At 45.3% G+C, this 25,683-nt stretch overlaps 1 protein-coding gene across 4 annotated transcripts in view; it reads right to left on the bottom strand.

The window, feature by feature from the left end:
* UCK2 (uridine-cytidine kinase 2) overlaps positions 1-25,683 on the bottom strand; it is an 87,879-nt gene that overhangs the window by 8,791 nt on the left and 53,405 nt on the right. For 3 of the 4 annotated variants that reach the window (XM_063625039.1, XM_063625037.1, XM_063625038.1), the window contains exons 2-4: positions 12,828-12,987; positions 11,864-11,960; positions 6,868-7,010 (exon numbers count right to left, since the gene is read on the bottom strand). In XM_063625039.1, the coding sequence (XP_063481109.1) occupies positions 6,868-7,010; positions 11,864-11,960; positions 12,828-12,987 (400 nt within the window). Of the gene's footprint in view, positions 1-6,867; positions 7,011-11,863; positions 11,961-12,827; positions 12,988-17,818; positions 17,870-25,683 lie in introns of those variants that run through there. The other variant, XM_063625040.1, reaches the window with a different exon arrangement.

Below are 25,683 nucleotides of genomic sequence, written 5' to 3'. Positions count from 1 at the left end.
GGGTGAATTTTTTAAATAAGAAGGGCAGCCCTGGAGAGCTCACTGTTAACAAGAAGCAATCTGGGCCCCGAGAGGGCTGGGCTGCACGCTGCCTCCTTGCATGCACTTACCTGTGTTCAGAAGTCCAGCGACCCACTGCTGAGGCATCAGCTCACTGCTCCCAGCTCCCACCCATGCCCCCTCTGCAGCATGGAGCCCAGGCCAGGCTGAGGACCCAGACATGGTTAACCATTTCCACCTACATCATGCACAGAGGTTTGCCAAGAAAAAAAAAAAAAAAAATCAGTGAAAGATAAGAAAACCATGGTCTAGAGAATGGTGGGCTGGGGCTGAGATGAAGCCCACATTGACAACAAACTCACCATCTTCTGTCTTCTACCTTCTTCCCCCGGTCAGTTTTATCCAGGGGCTTTTACCATTCTTTTTTTTTTTTTTTCTTTTTTTTGAGACGGAGTCTCACTCTGTCGCCCAGGCTGGAGTGCAGTGGCGCAATCTCGGCTCACTGCAAGCTCCGCCTCCCGGGTTCACGCCATTCTCCTGCCTCAGCCTCTCCGAGTAGCTGGGACTACAGGCGCCCGCCACCACGCCCGGCTAATTTTTTGTATTTTTAGTAGAGACGGGGTTTCACCGTGGTCTCGATCTCCTGACCTCGTGATCCGCCTGCCTCGGCCTCCCAAAGTGCTGGGATTACAAGTGTGAGCCACCGCGCCCGGCCCTTTTTTTTTTCTTTAAAAAAATTTTTTTTCTTTTAAGACAAGGTGTCTTGCTCTGTCACACAGGCTGTAGTGCAGTAGCGCAGTCATAGCTCACTACAGCCTCAACTTCCTGGGCTTGAGCAAGTGATCCTCCCACCTCAACTTCCCAAGTAGCTGGGACTACAGGCACACACCACCTCAATGGACTAATTTTTTGTTTGTTTTTGAGACAGAGTCTCGTCACTCTGTCACCCAGACTGGAGTGCAGTGGCGCGATCTCAGCTCACTGCAACCTCTGCCTCTGGGGTTCAAGCAATTCTCCTGCCTCAGCCTCCGAGTAGCTGGGACTACAGGCATCTGCCACCACGCCTGGCTAATTTTTTGTATTTTTAGTAGAGATGGGGTTTCACCGTGTTAGCCAGGATGGTCTCGATCTCCTGACCTCGTGATCCACCCGTCTCAGCCTCCCAAAGTACTGGGAATTACAGGTGTGAGCCTTTTTTTTTTTTTTTTGGTAGACACAGGGTCTTGCTTTGTTGCCCAGGCTAGTCTTGAATTCTTGGGCTCAAGTGATCCTTCTGCCTCGGCCTCCCAAAGTGCTGGAATTACAGGCAGCCCATACTCTCTTTATTAAATAGTGTCTTCTGTCAATAAATAGAAAGAAGACTGATCACCCTTGTTCTGCCGCTGTACATGAGCCTTTTGTTTCAAAGCTGCTCTGTAACCCAAAAGCTGCTTCTTGTTCTAACTCTATGGGCTCTGGGGGGAAAATTTCCCCGTGAGTAGGGACTTTGGAAGGAGATTCTCTTAATTAAAACTGCCTCTCTTTGCAGATGTCATTTTAAATGTTATCTTAATCTAACCTTATCATCTGAGCTGCTAAATCTTTCACCCCAAAAAGTTACCACATCCATCTACAATCATTTGCAGTGACTCTTCAGCTCCTTCCCAACCATTTCTCAGTGAATAGACTCAAATGTTGGGTGAAACTCACTGTAAACGAACATGGGGTATATCTGTGATGGAATTTCTGAAAGCCATTTGTCTAAATAATTCTGTCTTTATACACACATGCACAGGTGCATGCACAGAGAGGAGAGGGAACGGGGAGGCTGTCACGGCTATGATCCAGGCTGACAGGAAGTCTATAAGATGAGAAGGCTAGAAAACTGTCAGGAAATCCACATTTCCAGAAAGCCGGGCACTAATGATGCTGCCATTCGACTTTTGTAACAGCTCCTCGATTGACGAAGTGTTTTCTCCATGGGAGACCTGGTAATAAAACGGTTGGTCGCTAATGTCTCAGGACTTGCCCACTCAGCCCAGCAGCAGCCTTCTCCAGCCAGGAAATGGTTTTCCCCACCCCTGCAACACTGGACCTGGGCTCCCGCTACCGACCTGCTGCTCTGGCAGATCTGCTGGGAGACTCGCCAAGAAGGAGCCCTGAGGAGCTGCCACGTGGCTCACCCCCGAGAAGTCCCCAGAGCTCCGGCACACGTGACTAACCACAGTAGCACCGCCAAAACACACAGCCAGTGCGGCCTCCAATTCTTCACACGTCTCCAGATAAAGCCCAAAGAAAAAAGGAAACCAGATCAAAAGGGTATCAGAGCTAGGGAAAAAACAAACACACCCGTGCTTGGGCAGCTTTTACTTAAAGCCCTGCAAACGCCTGATGCTGGATTGTTTTGCAACACCTGCTTTTCATACAATTGCTGAAGTCTTTAGCACTGGAGGAAGCTTTGTCCTTCTCCCAGCACACGCACACATACATGTGCACACACACAAACACACATGCACACACACGCACGCACACACAGTGCACGTCCACACCCTGTCACGTAGTACTCCTACTGCCCTCAGCCTGGGCCTTCAGCCCCCTTCCTTCTGTAGACCTGGTGGCTTCAGCTGTTTTGTCACCAGAGAGAGGAAGCTGGTCGTGCAGAAAGTAGAAGGAGGAGGTAAATCACAGTGAAGCTGCTCTGTAACCCAAAAGCTGCTTCTTGTTCTAACTCTATGGGCTCTGGGGGGAAAATTGCCCTGGACCTGAATCCTGACCCCAATAACTCCTACTTCTGTGACCTTGGACAAGTGACTTTAACCTCTTTGAATCTCAAGTTCCTTAACTATAAAACAGGGACAATAATGGTACCTTCCTCATAAAGTTACTATTCAGGAATATAGAGATGTGCATAAAACTCTTCAGCACCGTAGCTGGCACCTTAGCATATGTTCAATAAGCATGTGTTCTATGATGATTACAACCACAACAGAACCTGAGGATGCGTTGGGAGGGCAGTGCCTCCCTGACAGAGCCGCTCAACACCGTGGGAGGGAGGGAACCTCAAATTCAGGTAAGCAGTTCAGACCTAGCTGAGCGGGGGCAGCAAAGGGAAAAAGGAGTCCTGCAGGGCAGCTGGAAAGGCAGGGTGCCACGTGGGAAGGCAGAGCACAACATAAGCACATGGGACAACATACGTGAGGAGGGAAAAAAAGCAAGGAAGACAGGGAAGAGTCTCACTACAGCTTCCATGCTGGAAAAGCAAATGGGGAATGGGTCAGAATGTTGCCCAGACACTGGGAACACGCAACATCAAAAGGCCTTGCCCACCTCTGCTCTGCTCCCCAAGAACCTCCGATAGAATGATCACCTCAGGCAGACTGGGCCTCCCTGAGCCAAGGACAACAGAGGGCCAGCCAGTTCCCTGCACTGAAAGGCCCTGCTCCTCAGGCAGAGTCAGGAAACAGGGCCACGCCAAGGACTGAGTCAAAACAAGGTCTTGGCACAACCTGGAAACCCCAGGGGCTCAAAACCAGCCCCTCCATCACTGCTCTGACCCCAGCACATTTGCTGGGCCAGGACAGGCCCTTTTGGAGGACAGGGTACAGGGCAGGAAGCTACAAGTCTGCCCACATTCCCTGCTGGGCTTCCACGTCAGCCCTTCCAAACCCAGACTTGCTCTTTCTAGTTAGCCAAAAGCCAAGAAAGAAACTTAGAAGGACCCAAAATAAAGATAATTCCTAAATGGTGAAGTCAATCACTAAAAATCTGATGAGGAAATGTGCTACTCTATAGTAAAAGAACAGGCTGAATCCCCCAAGGCCCAGTGCAGCCCTAATTCTATGAGAACCAGAGAATGATGGATGAGGAAGATGAGGGGTCAGCCATCCTGAATCTCCCTGCCCCGCTTCCTCCCTGTCCCTGTATTCAGGGCTGGGTGGCGGTAAAGAGCACAGAGGGAATATGAAGGCAAACGAGGCTAGAAACCAATCCCTAGAAGGTCAAGGGTTTCCATCAGGAAGAAGGTAGTTTCCAGGGCTGCTTCACTCAAACACAGATCTCTCCCACATGAGGGTCAACTCAGAATCTGGAAGTCACATGCCCAGGAGGGTGTGACAGATGGGTAAAATCATGGAGCTAACTCAAGTCTCCAGGAATGTTCAAGCTCACTCAACAGCTGCTTCTGACTAACCAGCCTCCCTACCCCAGCACCCCCGCACTCCACAAAGCACATGCCAAGCATGTTTTTTGTCCTACGTGGAGAGAGAATGAATTTGTAGAAATAGCATGCAGAAAAGTCCCATGAGTCCATCAGGAAAGTGACTCGGCAGTAGGTGACATGTGAAGTCAGCAGATCTGAAATGAGAAAGCAGAGTCCTGCCCAGGCAGCCTGTTCAGAGAAGGCGGAGAGGCAGAGCTGGCCCTAAGAAACCCCCAGAGGGCCAGCACCATTGTAGGAATTGCTCCTATTTCACATAAGAATCCCGTGCAAGAAAGGAAGGGAAAATGTCCTGTTGAACCCACAACGTGATGATCTGTTTGAATTAGACACTAGGATGCACTTTATTTCCAGCGTCTTGCTGCTGCTCAAAACTTGGTTCTAATCTCCTGTGCTGGTTCTTGCACTCCCTGCTGCGAGGCCTCCCTCGGCAGCACTGCATCCCTGAGACTGAGTACTACTACTGGACTAGTGATGGCATCGGTCCGGGCATCACTAGCTCCTGAAGAGGTGACCGGAGCAGATCCCCTTGGAGGACCTAACCAGTCTTGTCAGAAAATTCAGAAAACGAACAGCACCGACCCCTTTGGCAGAAGCAGATTTCTGATCTGCCACATAGATATGTATTGACTAATGCACCACCAGGCATTTTACCTGCATTACCTCTCATCTTCACAACTATCCCAGGAGTACCAATCATAAGACCACATTCTAATAGGAAAATGAGATACAAAAAAGTTAAAACACAATTTGCCCAAGGTCACACATCTAGTAAGTCGTAAAACCAGGATCTCAGCCCAGCTCACCGGACTCCAAAATTTATCTATCCCTGTGTATCACGCTGCCTCTCTAATTTGACAAGCTGACACGGACACTGAGCAGATCAACTAAAGCAGGGCCGGAGTTTGTGGATTAAGGTGACAAGCCAGGCCCTGGGGCAGAAGCATGAGGGGTTGTCAGGCTCAGGGTTCAAATATCTATCCAAAATGACCATGCAACTCTTACCCAGCCAGAGTCGTGACACTAAAAGCAGGCCTGTCTCCCCTGTATTATCCATAAAGAAACCCAAGCCAGGGTGTCGCAAGAGCCTAGTCACGAAGCTAGCTGGGAAGGGCTCTGCTAGAACTAAAAGTCTCCTCCCGTTCCATTCTTTTTTCCATCACACAAAACTAACCGTCCTCCATCCCACCTGGGAGCAAGATGTAGCTCCCACTGACTTAATAGCATGTGTATCTATTACTACTTAGAAGGGCAAAGCTCAGGACTTGTTTCTGTAGGTTCTACTGGTCTCATGAATAGTTCTTACAATTACAGTGCTAAATGGGATAAACTACAGATCTGTTTCATGAACCGAAAAGAGAAAATTACCCAGACTTTGAAGTCAGAGGCCTCTGGGATAGAGCTTATAAAATCTGAAACTATCAACAGTGTGTCCTGTGACTAGGAGCTAACCTCATCATTTCCTGTGTCTCCCTGCCTCTTTCACACAACGGAGACTCAAACCTTCTCACCTTTCATTCCTCTATTCAGTCGCCTCCACCCACTGCCCTTGCTGGGTCCTGGTCGACTCTAACTCTGCTAATACTCTTCTCAACTCTGCTCCCTCTCCCACCCACCTAAGGACCACAGCCCTGCCTCTTGTCTAGATCAGCAGAGCTGTCTCCAAAGAGCTGCTCCAGCTACAGGCTTCACTTGCATTTCCTCTGCCAGAACCAGTGTCCAACACAGAACAGTGGCCACTTCACTTGCCTTGCTCAGAACCTCACAGTAGCTCTCCCTTGCCCACCGAGAAGCAGACTAGAGATCTCAGTCTCTAAAACCAGACCCCAACCTACTTTCTAGTGTCTCTTTGTACAACCCTCTGTACACTCCAGGTTCCTGCCACTCTCGGAACAAGCCACTGTCTGTACATCTGTGCTGTGCACCTTCATGGGTTGCCTATATTGTCACCCTACCCCACCACATCCAAGTCCCAACCCTTCTTCCTCCATGAAGCCTCCCAATCTCTCCTGGGGGAAGCAAACTCTCTGCTCAATACCCTATAGAGCTCAGTTCACAGGCTGGGCTCCTCTACCAAGGGGCACTGCTGTGCCTTCAGCACACAGGCACGGGGACTTAGCAGAGGCAGGCCCACACTCAGTAGGGCCTGCGGAGGGCACAGCTGACTTCCCTCCTGAGCTGACTGGAAAGAGTGGTAATGCCTCCATAAAGCCTGCTGGAAAATAAAGGGCTAGAGAAGCAGGATAACAAGATGAGCTGCCCAGCGCTTCAGGCACAGGGGATCCTATCCTCAGGGGTCCTACAGTTAGTTCCCCAAATCAGAGCATCTTCATTTTGATGTCTTATAAACAAATTGCAAGGAACTAAGCATTTAATCAAACTTTTCCCAGCAAAACCAGACGTCAGTGTCTTATTTAGTCTCTGTGACCTCACAATCCTTTCGTTATCCCAAACAGTAAGTGACTAATCCCTTCTCAAATGTTACCAAGTGTCTGGGCAGCAGGATATCCTGGGGCTGGACTGACACAGCCGGACTGGACCATGCGACACACAGCTGCCTCAGGGAAGGCATGGGCTTCAGACTCAGGCGGGTGGGGTCCTGTCACAGGCTCCCAGCTCCCCTGCCCTCAAGGTGGCCACCAACAGGGCCACCTGAGGCTTTTAGAACGCACCTCTGCGTGAGAGCCGGGTGTCCGCATCTGTATCCACAAAAAGCTTCATCTGGAACAGGTCTCGTACCTCCTGGGAGTAGAAGGCCAGGATCCCTTCAAAGAGCACCACGTCTGCGGGATAGACAGTAACTGTCTCCTCCTTCCTGCAAAGCACAGAGCAGATAATGGGCCAAGCCAGGCAGGGGCTAGCAAGGGACAGAGAACAAGGGCCAGAACATCTGGCTGGGCTGGGTTCAGGGTTCCTTGCCCCCACAGACTTCAAGCGGGGGATAAAGACTTGGCTAATACGGTCTTGCAGAGCCCTCGGACCACCACCAAAGAGCCAAGGGTGATCACGGCTGGGACAAAGGTCTCCTTTGACCACTTCTGAGCTTTCACCATGAAACAGAAATACACGGCAGACATCCTTCTCCTTGGAATTAAAAAAACCTGCTGTTGAATGAAGAATAAAGGCAGACAAAAACAGATGTGATCTCTTTTTTTCTCTGAAGGCGTCTCCAGGAATGCTCTCATGGCCTGGCATTTATGGAACCTAACACGCTGAACTTTAAAAACAGAAACTCACAGTTTTCTCTCAACAACCCCACCCCCTCCCCGCCAGTCCTGAGGCAACTGAAAGGAGGGAGGAAAGGACAGAAGGGGAAGGGAAGGAAGGAAAATAAAGAAAAGTTTTGGGAAAGAGGATACAGACGAGAAAGCATTTGTGAGGAAGTACAGAATCCCGATGTCTGTCTAGTCTGGCTCTACCCCAAGCCAATAAAGTGGCCACAGGTCAATCCTGAGCTCCCTAGAGCTGCTCTTCCTTATCAATAAAGCAGAAATATGCATGACCTCATGCACCCAACCCATATGGTTGGGAAGCCTAGGGCATGCACTAATTGTAAACATGACTTTTCTTTCTTTTTTTTTGTTTTTGGAGACAGGGTCTCACTTTGTCACCCAGGAGGCTGGAGCGCAGTGGCGCAATCTTGGACTCACTGCAGCCTCAACTTCCCAGGCTCAGGCCATCCTCCCGCCTCAGCCCCCTAAGTGTCTAGGACTACAGATGCACACCACCACCCAATGCTAGTTTTTATATTTTTGGTAGAAACGGGGTTTCACCATGTTGCCCAGGCTGGTCTATAACTCCTCGACTCATGCAACCCACCCACCTCAGCCTCCCAAAGTGCTAGGATTACAGGCATGAGCTACCAAGCCCAACCAACATGACTTTTCAAAAGGCAAGAAGGGTGAAACATTGCTAAACGGTTAGGCGATGGGCTTTCACAGATGGCCTTGCTTGTGCTCAACTTTGTCTTGCTGCAGCTTACACTGTGTTTTGTCTTTTGATTCTGTCCTATGCCCACCTTACACGTCACCAACTGCCTCTTGCTCAAAATTCACTGAAAATAGAGAAATAATCATCATTGCAAGGTTTTCACTCACCCTGACTAGCACACTGGCAACCCCAATAAAACAAAGTCTCTTAAAACAGTAGTTCCATCTGTGCAAGCATAAGGAGGTCAGTATCAATGGCCAGCTCAAGAGGGTGCCGTTGGAACTCCTTCCCATAAACACTCCCTGATGCCTTCTTAGCTTGGACCAACAGGCTTGTGTCTGAGTTTTAAGGCAGGCACTGTTGGGGTAGCTAGCAAGTGGCAGAACGGGGCAGGGAAGACAGGAGAAAAGGACTAGGATTAGGAAATGCCCTAGAATTGTGGTGTATCTGAGATGCATATCAGAACCATCTGGGAAGCTTATAAAAATACCCCTACCTGGATCCTACCCCCAAGGAGCTCTGATTTAATGAGTCTGAAGTGGAGCTAGAACTTCAATACTATTTAGAAGCTCCCAAAATATTTCTAACATGCAGCCAGGGTAGAGAAGCACCAGCCTAGATGAATGTCAGCTGCCAGAAAATGGTGTGCCCATTGTGCATAAGAAGGCAACCTAGAGAAGTTGAGAAAACAGAACCAATGGGTAAGTGAAATAGTGAGCCACTCACTAGGCAACTGCCCTACACCAAGGAGAGGGTGGGAAGGCTTTGTCCAAAAATAAAGTGAATGTATGTGCAAGAGTCCACTTGAACACACTAACAGAGAACACAATGGCTGCACTAAGTTTACATATCCAGGTTGAGTATCCCTTATATGAAATGCTTAGGTGTTCAGGATTTTTGAATTTTGGATTTTTTTCAGATTTTGGAATATTTGCATTATATTTAGGGCATCCCTAAGATGGCAGGGGGAGACAGGATCTACAATGAGCCTCCCTAATATGAAAATCCAAAATCTGAAATGCTCCAGTGAGCATTTCCTTTGAACGTCACATTGGCACTCAAAAAGTTTCAGATTTTGGAGCATTTCACATTTTGGGTTTTTAGATTAGGGATGTTCAATCTGTACTGACACTAGATATTAAGAGCATTTTAGGATGCCTAATTGATAAATACTACAAAGGAAAAGTGGTTTTCCTTCGGAAGGAGAAAATTAACTGCCTAATTTGTTGCTGGTGCCTTAAGAAGTTAGAATTAATCATTTCCCAAGTCCACATGCAGGTCTAAAAACTGTCGTAACAGCTCAGAGTTTTTAAAAAACAACAACAAATTTATTGAGCAACCACTAGCCCAGAATGTGCAAGGAGTCATAACTGGCATAATATACCACTTAGGAATTTAGAGTCTGGCTGGGAAGTCCCAAAAAGAAACTAGCCAATTAGATCATTTGAGATAACCCAGTCTAAGCATCTCATTTGGCTTATGGGGAAAAGGATGCTCAGAGAAATGTAATTGCAACAAGTAAGTGTCTTCTTCATTTTAGCCCAACAAATTTTTATTTGTACCAAATGCCCATGGGTGGGATGGAATCAGTTAACCCTGAATGGCTCAATGTCCAATTAAGTGGTCCTTAAGATTTGCAAGGAGGTGGGAAAGGGGTGGCTATGGGTCTGGGGTGATCAGTGAAAGTTTCTAAGACATGAGCTTTGAGCCACTAAAGAATAAGGTTTTAAAATATAAGGTATGAGATAAATCAGGAGGAAACGTGAAACATGTCTGCACTGGGAATTCTACCAGGATTTTCTTTTGTTGGCATATCAACTTGCTGGAACTCATGATGCACGAGGTCTTCAACTTCCCTCCTCCACTCCTAGACTGCACTGGTCAGGCCCTGGCTCCTGTCAACCACGCTCAGTTCCACTGCCTTCTTTCAGGCCCTTATCAGACTCTCACTGGGGCTGTTCCAAAGGCTTCTTCACAAATGGCATTGCAGATCCTCTCTCCTCCTGCCACAATGACCTTTCCACTACAACAGCAGAGCTGTCTGTAGCTCCCTATTGCCAAAATGTCTGTGCTCCTGGCCCTGCTGCCTATGGCCCTTCATGACCTGAGGCCTGCCTGCCTTCCCACACACCCACTCCCATTCCTCCACACCTCTCCACTGCCGTGCCCCAACCAAGCTGATCCATGCCTAGCTCTGAAATGCCTCCTTACCCAGCACCTTGGAAATCCCTTTCCCAAACAACTTCTTATCCTTTCCTATCTAATGCTTAAATATCACCTCCTCCATACAACCTGCTCTGAATCCCCTGCTCTTCCTCCCTCCTTTACATTCTTCTGCAGGCCCTTGCCTTAGCCATCATGGTGCATTTTAATTCTTCACTTGGGACTTGATGGGCTGGAATGTCTCTTGTCAACGTGACACCACCACCACTTCCCCCTAAGGAAAAACTACAATTCTCAGAATCCCTTTCCCCACATGCTTCCAGGTTACTACGCCAACAAGAGACTTAGAAGGTGAGAGTGAAGCAAAATCCACGATATTCAGGAGATCATAATAATGAGACAGGGAAACTTGGCAAACAGTCCACAAGCTCCCAGATTGAGGCTGCAAACCCAGACGTGGTGGTTTCTTGGACTTTTCCATGAACCCCAGCTTCTGCTCCAGTGCCTCAGGCTAGAGTCAGTGGGGACTATTTTGTCTGTTTCTCTGGCTATAAACTTCCAGGTCTTCACTCTCCCAGCCTCGATGTTCGTGTAAGCTCCAAATCCTATACTAAATGCCTTCATTCATTCCTCCATGATCTGCAGTGGTTGGGTTAGGAAAACAGAGTGACACGGGAGGCGTGAGGATGGTATCCTGATCTTTCACTTTCCTCTCTCCTACACAGAAGAACCTGGCCCATAGAAGGAAGTGTTTCAGAAGATTCTGGTGAGGCACGGAGGTAAGCACCAAAACAGCCCCCTCTACACCTCAACGCACACACATGCATGCTCATTCTCTCTCTCTCTCTCATCTTCCTCCTGCAACCAAATCTTCACCGTGCTCTCTAGTTCAGACTCACGGGAAGATGTGTGTGTTCTACATTCAGGTCTGAGACGCTCTGAAGGAGCTTGGGGTCTGGCCAGCAGGAGTGCAATCATCTAGGAGCCCATTCCCATCACTCAGAGGGAAGGAGGATGAGGTGGAAATGTGGCCACTCCTCTATTCCTAATCAGGAGCACTAAAATTGAGGCTTCACTGGAAAGGACTGCTTTGATTCCACTGAGAAGCTTTCTGGAAGGCTTGGTTAATTCTGAGATCACGGTCTGGTGACCTCATGCCTCTCCACATTGTCCAATCCCAAGTAAACCAGGACAGCAGAAAAAAGTTTTCTTGGCTCTTCTTCCTGCCCTTCCTCTACCCCTCCCCTTACATCTTGTTCCAGGAACAACAGCACTGGAATGTGGATCAGAACGCACATGGAGTCTCTCAAGCTGAAATCACGATCCCATCCTTCAGAATTAAGGAATCGTGACAACAGGACTGTTCCAGGAAGCGCCCAGATGAACTCCCCAACCTCTGCAATCCCACGGCACACACTGCTGCCACCACCCACTCCACTGACAGGCTGGAATGGCATTAGGCAGGGGTAGGACAGAGGTCTGAAGTGCGGGAGGTAAGGAAGGAGGTCTCAGTGCAGACCAGGGATGCTCTGTGGAGCAGTGGGTGCCATCCCTGGCCTAGGACAGCTCACTTACCGGGAATGGGAGACAAAGTCATACACGGGGATCTGGACTGTTTTCCCTTCGGTGATTTCTTTGAGTGTTTTGAGAATGAGTTCATTGTCAAAGGCATCTGAAAAATACCAAACGGTTAAAATGTTTCTTAATTTTAAAATAGTATCTCCTATAATCATACACAAGGCATCCTCATAAACATGTATATGGGCACATCACACTTTAAAGGTAATCATACTGCTCCCTAAAAAGCTGGATTTTTATCCAAAGCAGAATGGAAGCTTCCTGTATCTCAAAATAGGGTGTATAAATGAGTTCTGACAAATAGATTTCTTCTTTTTCTCCTTTGACATTCCATCCCTGACTTCGGACAGGTCTTTCCCCTCTCCAAGTTTAGCTGTTATCATCCTAGGATTGGCACATGCTAAACTAACCTGGAAAGCAAACCCACGACTAGGGGAGTGCACACAATAGGGACCATGCCCAGGTTTGCTTCCAACAGTTATAAGAAACCCAAGCCAGCTAAAGGAGCAGTATGCTGATCTAGGGCTGCAGGGCAAAAACCATTCTGGCAGCCACCCTGCCCCTCCATCTCCCTCTCTGCCAGACAGTGGGTTGAACACACATGTACACATGAGAAGGAGGGTCTGACGAGGGCTGCCTCAGATCAGAGGCAGCAGAAGGACTAGCTCTGCATGTTCGACCTCATGTCTGGCCCCATCTTGAGTCCCAGGCTCGTACAAAATCACCTTTGTTCAGATACAGGTTCAATCAGTATTTAATGAGCCAAGCACTCCATGAAACATTTGAAAATTCCTTCTTTCACATAAGCCCCACAATAACGCTGCAAGGTAGTTATCAAGTCCCTACGTTCTAGATAGAAACAAGATTCCGAGAGGTTAAGCAACTTCCTCATGAGCAAAATAAAAATATTCCCCCCTCAACACCAATACACATACATACCCCCTTCAATGCCCCGACTCACCCGGGTGGTCAAAGTTGAACTGGCCCTTCAGGGCTTTGGCCTTCTGCTCCGAGGTGAGGACACGGTAGAAGCTATCCTGGCTCAGGATGACCACCTGCTTCTGGCGATAGTCCACCTCATTCTGCCCCAGGAGCTGCACGATCTTAGCACACACGGAAGACTGCGAGGAGAGAAGAGAGCACCCAGGAATAAGAGAAAGGGCATGTGTGGTACAGAGGAAGTCCCGGGAGTAACCAAGCTGATGCACACCTTCCAAGAAGGGGCTCTGGAAGGAAGAATCCAAAAGCAGCTATCGTGCATAATGAGTTAAAGGGCTAAGGGATGCAGCCATAAAAAGAATAAGATCATGTCTTATGCGGGAACATGGATGGAGCTAGAGGACACTATCCTTAGCAAACTAACACAGGAACAGAAAACCAAATACTGCATGTTCTCACTTGTAAGTGGGAGATAAATGATGAGAATGCATGGACACAGGGAGGGGAACAACACACACTGGGGCCTGCTGGAGGTGGCAGGTGGGAGGAAGCAGAGGATAAGGAAAAATAACTAATGGGTACTAGGCTTAATACCTGGGTGATAAAATAATCTGTATAACAAACCCCCATGATACAAGTTTACCTATGTAACAAACCCCTGAACTTAAAAGTTAAATTTAAAAAAAAAAAAAAAAAAAAAAAAGGCTAATGGAGAAGAGTCTGCCTGACACGCCTGTGACAGAGAAGTCTTAAGATCCCCAAAGTTCCTTCCTTCCTTCCCTTAACACAGCTTACTACTCTCAGGTACTTGCAGTGATGGTGGGGGAAGGAGGGGAGCACACCACCTCCTCCTCCTCCTCCTCCTCCTCCTCCTCCTCCTCCTCCTCCTCCTCCTCCAGAAGAGCCTTTCCCAGAGCCACTGATAAAGGTAGGGCTAACTGATCCTGTCTGCTTGTGCCCTGGTACAGACAGACAAAAAAGGCAGCAGAAAGTAGAATGAGGGCATGGTGATGATGTGCTGAGGGGCTACAGGGCCTTGGAATCACAAGGTGACTGCACATCCATGGAATGCCACTCAGCCCCCGCACATCTCTTTATATCAACGGAACCAAAAACCATGACCAGAAAGCTCAGCTAGTTAGCAAGAAGGCTATGCTCACAGCGTTAATCCTACTTCTGTTGGTTACTTTTGCTCCAGTCCACAGCCATGACTTCACATCTACAGTAAACCAGGTGGCCTTTTCACAAATGTGTGTCACCACAGACAGGGTGACAAGGAACACAAACACCACGAACATCTAAAACAACTTAGGGGTATCCCAAACAAGAGTGGAGAAGCCAATTCCAAATGAACTCAAACCTACATGCTTTGTGTGTGTTGTTAGTAATACATGTATCCCAAAATTAAAACAAAAAGAAAAACAGATAGTGATACATGTATCTGCCCCTTTTTCCCTTCAATAACATATACTCTTCATAAAAGGAACATTATGAAACAAGTGTATTCAACAGAATGAGATAGTGAAGGATTATGTTTATCAAATAACTGATTTCTTTTTTCATTTCTTACAAAGACTAAAGTAAAAATAAAAATGTCTGTATTACATAAGCTGTAGGAGACATAATCCAAGTCTTCTAATGAAACTGATTGACCTGCCGGGCACAGTGGCTCATGCCTGTAATCCCATAACTTTGGGAGGCTGAAGGGGGTGGATTGCTTGAGGTTAGGAATTTGAGACCAGCCTGGGCAACACAGTGAGACCCCGTCTCAAAAAAAAAAAAAAGAGGAAAGAAACTGGTCGGCCGAATAAATAGAAAGGAAAAACAGCATATTTAGGCCAGGCATGGTAGCTCACACCTATAATCCCATAGTTTAAGAGGCCAAGGTGGGTGAATCACCTGAAGTCAGTTTGAGACTAGCCTGGCCAACATGGTGAAACCCTGCCTCTACTAAAAATACAAAAATTAGCCAGGCATGGTAGCACATGCCTGTAGGCCCAGCTACTCGGGAGGCTGAGCCAGGAAAATTGCCTGAACCCAAGACACAGAGGTTGCAGTCAGCTGAGATCGTGCCATGTACTCCAGCCTGGGCAACAGAGTGAGACTGCATCAAAAAAAAAAAGAAAAAAGAGAAAAGAAAAGAACAGAACAGAACAGAATACCAGCATATTTAGAGGTTTGATGACTTAAATCTTAGAAGTTTTACTATTGAATTTATTTCACCAACTGATTTTAACAACAACAACAACAAAAACACGAAATCTTTTAAAGTTACAATTCTTATAAAGTTGTGTTTGATTGCCCTGAGCATAAGGAAAACTGGCCATTCCTGTTGCACAAGTCAGTGCAAACTAAACAGTTCTGCAAAATACGTCCTGTTATACAAGTTGTGACACACGACTAAGTAAGGATCTTTGGAGGAACAATAATATTTTAACTCAATTATTTGCAAACAATTTATTTCGCTTTCATGATACTTTTGCATATTAACACAGAAAAACATTTAAAACTACTCTGGACTTTGGGACCACAGATCCTCCCATGCCCCAAAATACCACAGAACGGTAAAACTTTCATATGATAAACTAGATTCAAAAGTGAAAATGTTACAACAAAACCAAGGCTCTCTGGGTGCTACAGATGGATGGGTGGGGGGGAAAAACCAAAGGCTCTATGCAATTACAAACTGTAAGTTTTTAAACATCTGTAGGTCCTCAATTTCCTTTTCCTCCCAGGCATCTATCTTATGACATTTCTTATGTCCTAAGGTTGTAGGAAGGTAAAGTCTACAGCCTTTATTAGTAGATAGAATTCCTCCTAGAATTCCAAAGAACAAAAACAAAAAAGTGATTCACGAAGCCAAATGTATATATCTAGTTATTCAAATTGTGATATTTTTATTTATATTTAAAACCCATAAAATGTTTTTAATGTAAATAGCAATCCCATCACCATCAAAAAAGCATATTAAAAAGTTACACTACCTAATTTTGCAGATAAACTACTGTTTCCCTTAATCCAGCACAATCTAGGACAGAACCTGTACAATGGCCAGTAAAATGGGATAATGAATATACAGTAGGTGCAATTCTAGAAAATCAGCGCTCATCCCAACCCTTGATCAATGATACAGTATGACTAATTGTGTTGATCCCCCACTAAATGTCTCAGTCCCGTGTTTTCAAGGACCTGGCTGGTGACCCTTCCCTTCCACAAACACACTACCACTGCTAACAGTGTAAATGATTACTTATTAGGCAGCAGGCCCTGTGCCAAACACTCCATTATGACCATCCTTAGAAGCCACATGTGCTCTCCTGCATGGATGAGGAAACCAAGTTAAGTAACGTGGTTTCATAGAGTCCTGGCTCTTTACCTCAACCTTAGATAGTAAGAAGTCCCAAGGCAGAAGAAGCCCTTTATCAGGAAGGAGATACATAAAATTGCACAAATAAGCAAAGAAACACCTGCCTCTAGGTTAATCTAGATTGTTCAGGCATTTTCTTCCTCCTGGGCCATGTTACAAATGGGCCCTAAAAAATCTGGATAACTGTTGAATCTGGCTGACAGGTACATAGGGTTTGGTTATATCATCCTCTCTATTGTTGTATAGGTTTGAATTTTTACCTGGTAGGGAAGAAGGCAGGGAGGGAAGGAGGAGTCCCACAAAGAGATTCTACTCTGCCCTGAATAAATGCTCTTTCGCTTACTTAACGCTCACCTCTGTATCTCTTTCACTATCATCTCTGTGTTCTCCTCTTGCCTAATCCTACCCCTCTCTTCAAAAGGATGAAATGGAGCTCTGAGATGTCATCTTGTCCCTTAAGAATAATTCAGCTGGGCACAGTGGCATGCACCTATAATCCCAGTGACTTGAGAGGCTAGGGCAGGAGGATCACTTGAGCCCAGGAGTTCAAGCCCAGGGTGGGCAACACTGTGAGACCCCACCTCTACACAAATTCAGAAATTATCTAGGCATGGTGTTTGTGCCTGTAGTCCCAGCTACATGCGGCAGGCTAAGGCAGGAGGACTGCTTGAGCCCAGGAGATCAAGGCTGCAGTGAGCCATGATCATGCCACTGCACTCCAGCCTGGGCAACAGAGCAAGACGCTATCTCTAAAAAATAAGAGAGAAAAAAGAAAAGAGAAATAATCCACCAATATCCAGGGTTTGAGAAGGCAGGCAATCCTGAGCCCACAGAAATCTAAAATGGGAAAGGGTACAACTGTTACAGTGGGCTAAGACTTAACAATTATATTAATAGTCACAAAAAGACAAATACCATAGGATTTCACTATGCAAAGTAGTCAAATTCATAGAAACAGAAAGTTAAATGGTGGTCGCCAGGGGCTGAGGGGAGGGGAAAATGAAGAGTTGTTGAATGGATTTTGTACAATGAAAGGGTTCTGGAATTTGGTCATCCAATAACGTGAATATACTAAACACCACTGAGATGTACACTTAAAGACGGTTACGATGGTAAATTTTATGTTATGTGTATTTTACCACAATTAAAAATTATTATTACTATAATAAAAGCCCCATTTCTTTCTATATGCTAGGTACTGGGCTCAGCACTTTAAAATGATCTCATCTGCATACCACAAGCTTATGTGATGGGAATTATTATCATATCCACACCACTGATGGCAAACATAGAGGCAAAGAGAGGTTGAATGGAGCCAGGATTCCCACTCTAGCAGTCCATCTCCAGTGCCTAGACACTTAGTGGCTGCAGCTGCATAGCACTGTCTCACAGGCAAACTGACACTGCCCATTGGAGCGTGAGTTCAGCTTCATTTTGTATAATATCTCTATATTTAGTGAATGAATCCAGAATATATTCTGTCCCTGCCACTTCTAACACATTACTGAAATTGGAGTTGGGAGGGTTAAAGGTCTGCTAGGACTGTGGGCTGTTGTCCAAATACAAAGTTAGGCAAAGGTCAATACAAGGTATTTTAAGAAAGGAAAAAACAAAATCTATGGAAGAAATCAGTGCAGGTGATTCACAATTTCTTTACTTATATGGTATTCTGAAGACACTATCTCATTTAATTCCATTACAACAAGTATTACTTTGTCTTCTTTTTTCCTAATTAGGAAATTGAAGCTTAGAAAATTGATCACATGAAATGATTTGCTCAGTCCCAAAGCTGAGTCTCAAACCATAGGTCTAACTCCAACTGCACAATTCTTTTCACTATTTTAGAACATAAGCCGCTTTGGCATTCACCCCGATGTTCTCCATAAATGTACTTTACCTCTGGAAAACAATGACAGGGGAAGGGAGACAGGGAGGGAACTGGTGAGAAATATAATACTGTCTTGTCCCACTATATCACTAAAGTCAACGTTTATGTTGAACTTCATAGAACTAAAGGCAAGGAAGTGATGTGCCTATTAAAAGGAAGCTAAAAGCTCACCAAGAAAACCTGTTCTAGAAATGTTTATTATGTTCAAAAGAATCCAGCTGTTAGGAGCCAGGGTCCACTAGACATGCTGAACAATGAACTCCTTTAGCAGAGACTTCCCATTTGGGAAGCCCCAGTGCCAGTAAACAGCTCATCAACAGGCCCCTTCAGCTGGCAGTTTCCAAAAGGGCAGCTGTTGAGCCAGCATAGGTTCCTGTATTGCTACACAAAGGATATTTCTCTAAAATCATTCTCCCTCTGGAGGTGGCTCTGACAGCCTAAACACAATCTTACTATGTTAGTTCTAGTGGGTGTCTTCCAGGATCTAATCCATAAAATCCTCTTGCCCAGTTCCAAGACCACTGAATGAATAAAAGAAAACAAGCAGGGCAATCAGCTCTGTCACCTCTTTGTCATATACCCTCCACTACACTTCAGTGCTCAGAACCTGACATAGCCCAAGCCTGGACAGCTCAGAACAACTCAGCCCTTGGGAGGGCGTCGGCTTAGGTGTGTCCCTACGGGAATGGGCTGGCTCATCTCACAGTCATCCTTACAGAAGAAGACCAGATAACCATGCTGCCCAACATTTTTGAATCCCATCAAGATGTCTGTTGTAACACTCTGGATGAGCTGCTTCAGAATCACAGGGAGGGCTGCTCAGAGGGAGGAAAACTTAGCAACCACAGCCAATCAGCTCCAGGTTGAGGCACACTGATTGATCATTTCCTCCCTGCTTTTCAGGACTGGAAACAACATCATAGCAGAGAAGAATGCCTGAAGGCCAGACGCTTGGCCTCCTCAGGCAGGAAGACCCCATCTAGCTCCTTGGCTCTGGGACTATGTGTGGGTCACATCAATTACTCTTGGCAGTAGCTTTCCCTGTCACTATCATTAAGTAAGTATCACCACTAGCTTATATGGTATCCATCTCAAAGGAAAAAACCATCGCGGCCCCCAGACATCACATCACTCCTTTGCGGGTAGGGGTTGCTCCCCACATGGCTCAGAAGCTCTAATTTACAGGCATTAGAAAACCAAAGCACCAGTAATTTGCCCTGGTTTAAAACTAAGAACAAGGTTCAACCCTGCTGGCTCAACTTCCAATCCAACTGATTAAGTGGCACAATAGAGAGGTGTCACTCAAATGCTTCCCTGGAATATCTGCAAGGCCATCTATTCTTTTTTTTTTTTTTTTTTTCAGCAGCAAGATTTATTGTGAAGAACGAAAGAACAAAGCTTCCACAGCATGGAAGGGGACCCAAGTGGGTTGCCCCAGGCCATCTATTCTTGAAGTCATGGTTGGCCCTAGAGCCCACGCATTGCTGACTAGGAGCTCCTAGCTACAATACAATCACCACCACCCACCCACGCCATCACATACAGGATCTAAATTAGAAACTCACTAAATTACTAATAAGGCTCTCCAGTACCAAAAAGCAGCCATGGGTCAGTCAAATAACCGAAGAGCTTTTGGAGCACAAGGACCAATAGTGTGACTAAGTTTTTATTCTCAGGCACCTGGGCTGGGGGGTGGGGGGGTGTCTCCCATATGTCTGTTAAATAGAAATGTCCAAATTTATCAGAAGTCTTTTTTGAAGTCGTTTAACATCTTAGCTCACTGCAGCCTCAAACTCCTGGGCTCGAGCCATCAGTCCTTGAATTTTAGCTGGGCACACAGACTGCATTTTCAGCCACCTTTGCAGTTCCTCATGACTATGCAACTGTTCCCTCTTTTGACATTCCTTCCTGTTGACTCAAATGAAGACTTGATAGCTGAAGCTCAAGCAGCCACCTTGCAGCATTGCTATCATTCTAACTAAGGATGGGAGAGAAGCTAAATGAAAGCCCAAGATTCAAATAATTAGAGCTGAGAGCCATTAAGAGTGGGTGCTTCACACCTGTAATCCCAGCACTTTGAGAGGCCGAGTCAGGCAGATCACGAGGTCAAGAGATCGAGACCATCCTGGCCAACATGGTGAAACCCTGTCTCTACTAAAAATACAAAAAATTAGCTGGGCGTGGTGGCACGTGCCTGTAGTACCAGCTACTTGGGAGGCCGACGCAGGAGGATCGCTTGAACCCAGGAGGCAGAGGTTACAGTGAGCTGAGATCATGCCACTGCACTCCAGCCTGGTGACAGAGCAAGACTCTGTCTCAAAAAAAAAAAAAAAAAAAAAGAGTGAGTGTTAAGGTCTAAATGTGCCCCCCTAGAATTCACATGCTGAAATGCTGAAACTTAACTGCTGATGTGATTGTACTAGTAGGTGGGCCTTTAGGAGGTGATGAGGGCCCTTATGAAAGGGCTTGAGGGAGTGGATTCATTCTCTTCTGCTCTTCTGCCATGTGAGGACACTGCATTAGTCCCCTCCAGAGGATTCAGCAACGAGGCGCATCCTTGGAAGCAGACAGCGGCCCTCACCAGACACCAACCCTGCCAGTACCCTGACGTTGGACTTCACAGCCTCCGGAATTGTGAGAAATAAATTTCTGTTCTTCATGAATTACACAGTATCAGGTATTTTGTTACAGCAGCACAAACGTTCTGAAATAATGAGGTACACTATCTCTAAACCCTGTTTTAGAGGTTTTCTGTCACTTTCAACAGAAGTGATACTAATACTGAGGTCAACACTCACATAACCAGCACACCTTAGTATATGGCTCTTGGTAGAAACATTCTCTTGAAAGCTGAGAAAATCCTTTGTCCTGGTCCAACAGGCTGCCTTAATTATCACAGGAACCACAAGTAACTTATCAGCCAAGTCATTTCCATGTGAGTTTTAAAGGGTAGGGTGATGAACATTCACCTGAACCAGTGTCCCCAGACCACTGAGCACTGCTCTGTCACCTGCCGACCTCCAGATACTTACCCAGAGGTGTTTCTTCCCCCTTTCGGCACCTGTTTGTGCCACAGACCAAGCTCTCCGTAGAGAAATTAGTACCCAGGAGAGGGAAACCCAAAAGGCTATTAACAGTAGAAGATGAAAGAGTTCCCACAATAGAAGCTCCCAGTTTTAATTCCTGATCCATCTGCTGGTGCCGCAAAGGCAGTCCAGCCTAGAAAGACACATGTTAGACTGCGTCTGAGAGATCTTCTGGTTGATCAACAGTCACCAACATAAACAAGTTCCTAGGACTTTCCCCTGAAGTGCCAATCTCATTAAGCTCTATTACTAGAAAAGACGTTTGAAAATTTCACTTCTGGGTTTATGTAATTACATGTTTGGCTCTGCTCTTTGGACTCACCAGCACTTGGAAATTAAGTGGTTCAAAATTAATTGAGTGATGATAATAATAGCTAACACACCGAACATGCTATATGCCAGGAACTATTCTAAAGGCTTTACATATACTTGGTTATATTTAATCCTCAAATCAACTCTATGAAGTGGGGATTCTTATTATCCCTATTTTACATAAGAAGAAACTGAGTCAGAGAAGCAGATTAAGTGACTCAGACCAAAGTCAAACGTCTGAAAAACAGTTGAGCCTGTCTCCAAAGTCTGGTAGGCTGGCTTCAAGATGCATGCTCTTCGCCACCACACAACTGCTTTGGCTTGTCTTGCCACCACATCAGAAGGGGATGGAAATCTTCTGATGAGAAAAGAGCCACAATAACCCTACAAGCAGGGGTGTAGTGCCAACATGTGTATACTGAATATACTGGAACCACCAGGAGCAAAACATTCTCAGCAAGGCTCTGTAATTTACTCCCTGGGGGGCTCTGCAAAGCATATGTTTGTTGGGCTTCCTTAGAAGTTAATTTTTCTGATAAATATTTTATCAAGAAAAGAGAAAGGTAAGTCACTTCTGATTCCCTACAACTCATTCTTTGGTTGAAAATAGTATCTAAGTCCATGCTTAAGGCGGCTGGGATTAATCCTCTGGGAAACAGATGAGCCCACGTAGGTGCTTTTGGGAGCAGAATTGAGCAGACCAACTGTTTAAAACCTCACCACATCAAAACTGGTACACTCATGCCGGCTGTTGTGCTGTGAACTGGTAAACCCATTTTAAAAAGCAATAGAGTAACAATCAACATTTCTACCCTCATGCCAAGTAACAAACTTACAGTAAAATCGATCAAGATAGAAAACAAACAAACAAACAAAAAACCCTGAGTAAGTATATATGAGGACAGGGGAGAATATAGTACAAATACTCTGACTATAACCATGTAAAAAATAAAGGTAAACATGACGGAGAAAATCTGGAAGGCAAATTGGCCAAAAATGAGAACTACAGTTCTTCTACATCATCTCTTTTTTTTTTTTCTTTTTTAATTTTATTGAGACAGAGTCTTATTCTGTTGCCCAGGCTGGAGTATGGTGGCGTGATCTCAGCTCACTGCAACCTCTGCCTCCCAGGTTCAAACAATTCGTCTGCCTCAGCTTAACGAGTAGCTGGGACTATAGGTGTGTGCCACCACACCCAGCAAATTTTTTGTATTTTTAGTAGAGACGGGATTTCAACATGTTGGCCAGGCTGGTCTCAAACTCCTGACCCAAAGTGATCCACACGCCTCGGCCTCCCATAGCGCTGGGATTATAGGCATGAGCCACCACGCCCAGCCTGCTACATCATCTTAAACAAAAAGGCAGAGAGGTATCTACACAGCTCAAGTGAGACCAAGTTCTAGGCTCACCCAGAGCCTGGTTAACAGCTACCACCAAGCAAAGACAAAACAGGGCTATGCTTGAGATTCAAGGGGCAATGTATCCCTCGCAACTGAATTAAGATTATTCCATATAGAATAGTGATTAATTTCAGTCTTTATTCTAAGCCTGAATATGGAGTCTATGGATCCTACTTTGTATTTGTCCCCACAGGACAAACACAAAAGATATCACTCACACACACACACACACACACACACACACACCAAAAAAAACTGAATGGATCTAGGCTTGTTGCCAACTTTGGTGAACTGCTCCTTATGATGCCCTCTCCAAGAAGTAGAAACAAAGAGGAGACCTGCTGGAAGATTAATTATTACTGACTCGTGGGTGCAAGTGAGGCTGCGTCTATTTCTTTCCCCTTTTACTTGAGCGTTAAGAGACAAGTTGAGATAGTGAAGAACAACAAACTAGGCCCCTTGTCCTGGGTGACACACCAAAACCCACCCACTTGCTAGGGACCTGTTTACTGAGCAAAGATAATATGCTTATTACAGAAATTATGGACTGAAAGAAAGAACTGAAGTCCTTCTGGGTATGAGACACAAAACGAAAGCTGACCTGCCTCCGTTTTTAAAAAACTGAATAGATCAAGAAAGCACAATGTGCCAGTTGGATCCTCTACTGAATCTTTCCAAATTGCAGGCCACACATGAGTAAACATTTAATGTGGATGTAACAGCGCAACAGTGCTTTGTTGTATAAAGTATATTTTAGTTAACTCCTCCATCCAGTAATCCTTATCTAAACTGGAAAACCAGAAATCAGACTGTCTGGTTATCAAGATTTTTAAAAATTTCTTCTTAATTTCTCCTCCAGCACCCACATCTAATGCCCAAATACACAGCAACAGGGGAAGGAAAGAGAAAGCAATGCCAAGCACCCACTTCCGTCCCTTTTTCAGAGTCTCTTTCACATCTTTGAAAACTAATCTTATTATTTATTCTTCATAGCATTTGAAGAAAGGAGTTCAAGTCCTCTATTGGCTGTCTCAATTCCCTCGACTGTTAAGTTTTGCTGAATTCGTCATTCATCACCACCATCTCCAGGGCCCCAAAACTCCAAGAATCAAAAAAGAGAAAAGAGAAAAGAACTCCCAAAGCCACACAGACCATGTTACTGTATAAGGAGGAGTTCATCACACTGGAAGTCATCATAAATTTTCAGGGCTTATCTACTACTGACAAAATAATAATAATAATAATAAATAATAAAAAGCAAACATTCTTTGAATATAATGATTTTCTTTCATTAATTTGTGAAACTGACACAACTATCAGCAGATATGGGCCAAACTCTTATTTCAGACCCACACAAATATGAATAACTGATATGACAAAGATGCAAATGCAATTCAGTGGAGGAAGGACAGCCTTTTCAAGAAATGGTGCTGAAGCAACTGAATGGATATCCATCGACCAAAAAAATGAACCTCAAGCCAGGCATGGTGGTCTGCTCTGCAAAAGATCCTGCCAAGAGAATGACAACAAGATACAGACTGGGAGAATACATTTGCAAAAGGCATGCCTGATAAGAGGTTGTTATCTAAAATATAACAAAAAATAAAAACACAAAACTCTTAAAATTCAACAATAAGAAACAAACCTGACAAAAAATGGTCTAAAGACCTTAACAGACACTTCACCAAAGAAGACATATAGATGACATATAAGCATATGGAAAGATGTTCCACATCTATTGTCATCAGGGAAATGCAAATTAAAACGAGGTACCACTACATACCTATTAAAATGGCCAAAATGTAGAACACTGACAACACTAAGTGCTGACAAGGATGTGGAGCAACAGGAACTCTCACTCATTGCTGGTAGGACTGCAAAATGGTATAGCTACTTTGGAAGACAATTTGGCAGTTTCCTGTAAAACTAAACAGTCTTACCATACAATCCAGCACCCATGTTCCTTGGTATTTACCCAAAGGAGTTTAAAATGTATGTTCACACAAAAACCTGCACATGGTATTTACAGAAGCTTTATTCATAATTGCCAAAACTTGGAAGCAAGCAACCAAGATGTACTAAAGTAGGTGAACGAATAAACTGTGGTACAGCTAGACAATGGAATGTGATTCAGTGCTAAAAAGAAATGAGCTGGCAGCCAGGCACAGTGGCTCACGCCTGTAATCCCAGCACTTTGGGAGGCCAAGGTGGGCGGATCACGAGGTTAGGAGGTCAAGACCACTCTGGCCAACATGGTGAAACCCCATCTCCACTAAAAATACAAAAATTAGCTGGGCATGGTGGCACACACCTTTAGTCCCAGTTACTCAGGAGGCTGAGGCAGGAGAATTGCTTGAACCCAGAAGGTGGAGACTGCAGTGAGCCGAGATTGCGCCATTGCACTCCAGCCCGGGTGACAGAGCGAGACTCTGTCTCAAAAAAAAAAAAAGAAAGAAAGAAATGAGCTTGCAAGCCATGAAAAGACATTGAGAAACCTTAAATGCATATTGCTAAGTGAAAGAAGCTAATCTGAAAAGGTCACATACTGTATGATTTCAACTACAGTATATGACATTCTAAAAAAGGCAAAACTATGAGGACAACAAAAAGATCAGTGGTTGCCAGGGGTTAGGGGAAAGGCAAGGATTTTTTAGGGAAGTGAAACTATTCTGTATGATGCTATAATGGTGGATAACATGTTATTATACATTTGTCCAAACCCACTCAATGTATAACAGCAAGGGTGCACCCTAATGTCAACTATGAATTTGTTGATAAGGATGTGACAATGTAGGTTCATGACTGTGACCAACGTACCTCTCTGA

The sequence above is a fragment of the Symphalangus syndactylus genome, chromosome 12 (genome assembly GCF_028878055.3).
Source record: "Symphalangus syndactylus isolate Jambi chromosome 12, NHGRI_mSymSyn1-v2.1_pri, whole genome shotgun sequence".
In the NCBI taxonomy this organism is placed as follows: Eukaryota; Metazoa; Chordata; class Mammalia; order Primates; family Hylobatidae; genus Symphalangus; species Symphalangus syndactylus.
This window is presented reverse-complemented; position numbering and strand designations above follow the sequence as displayed.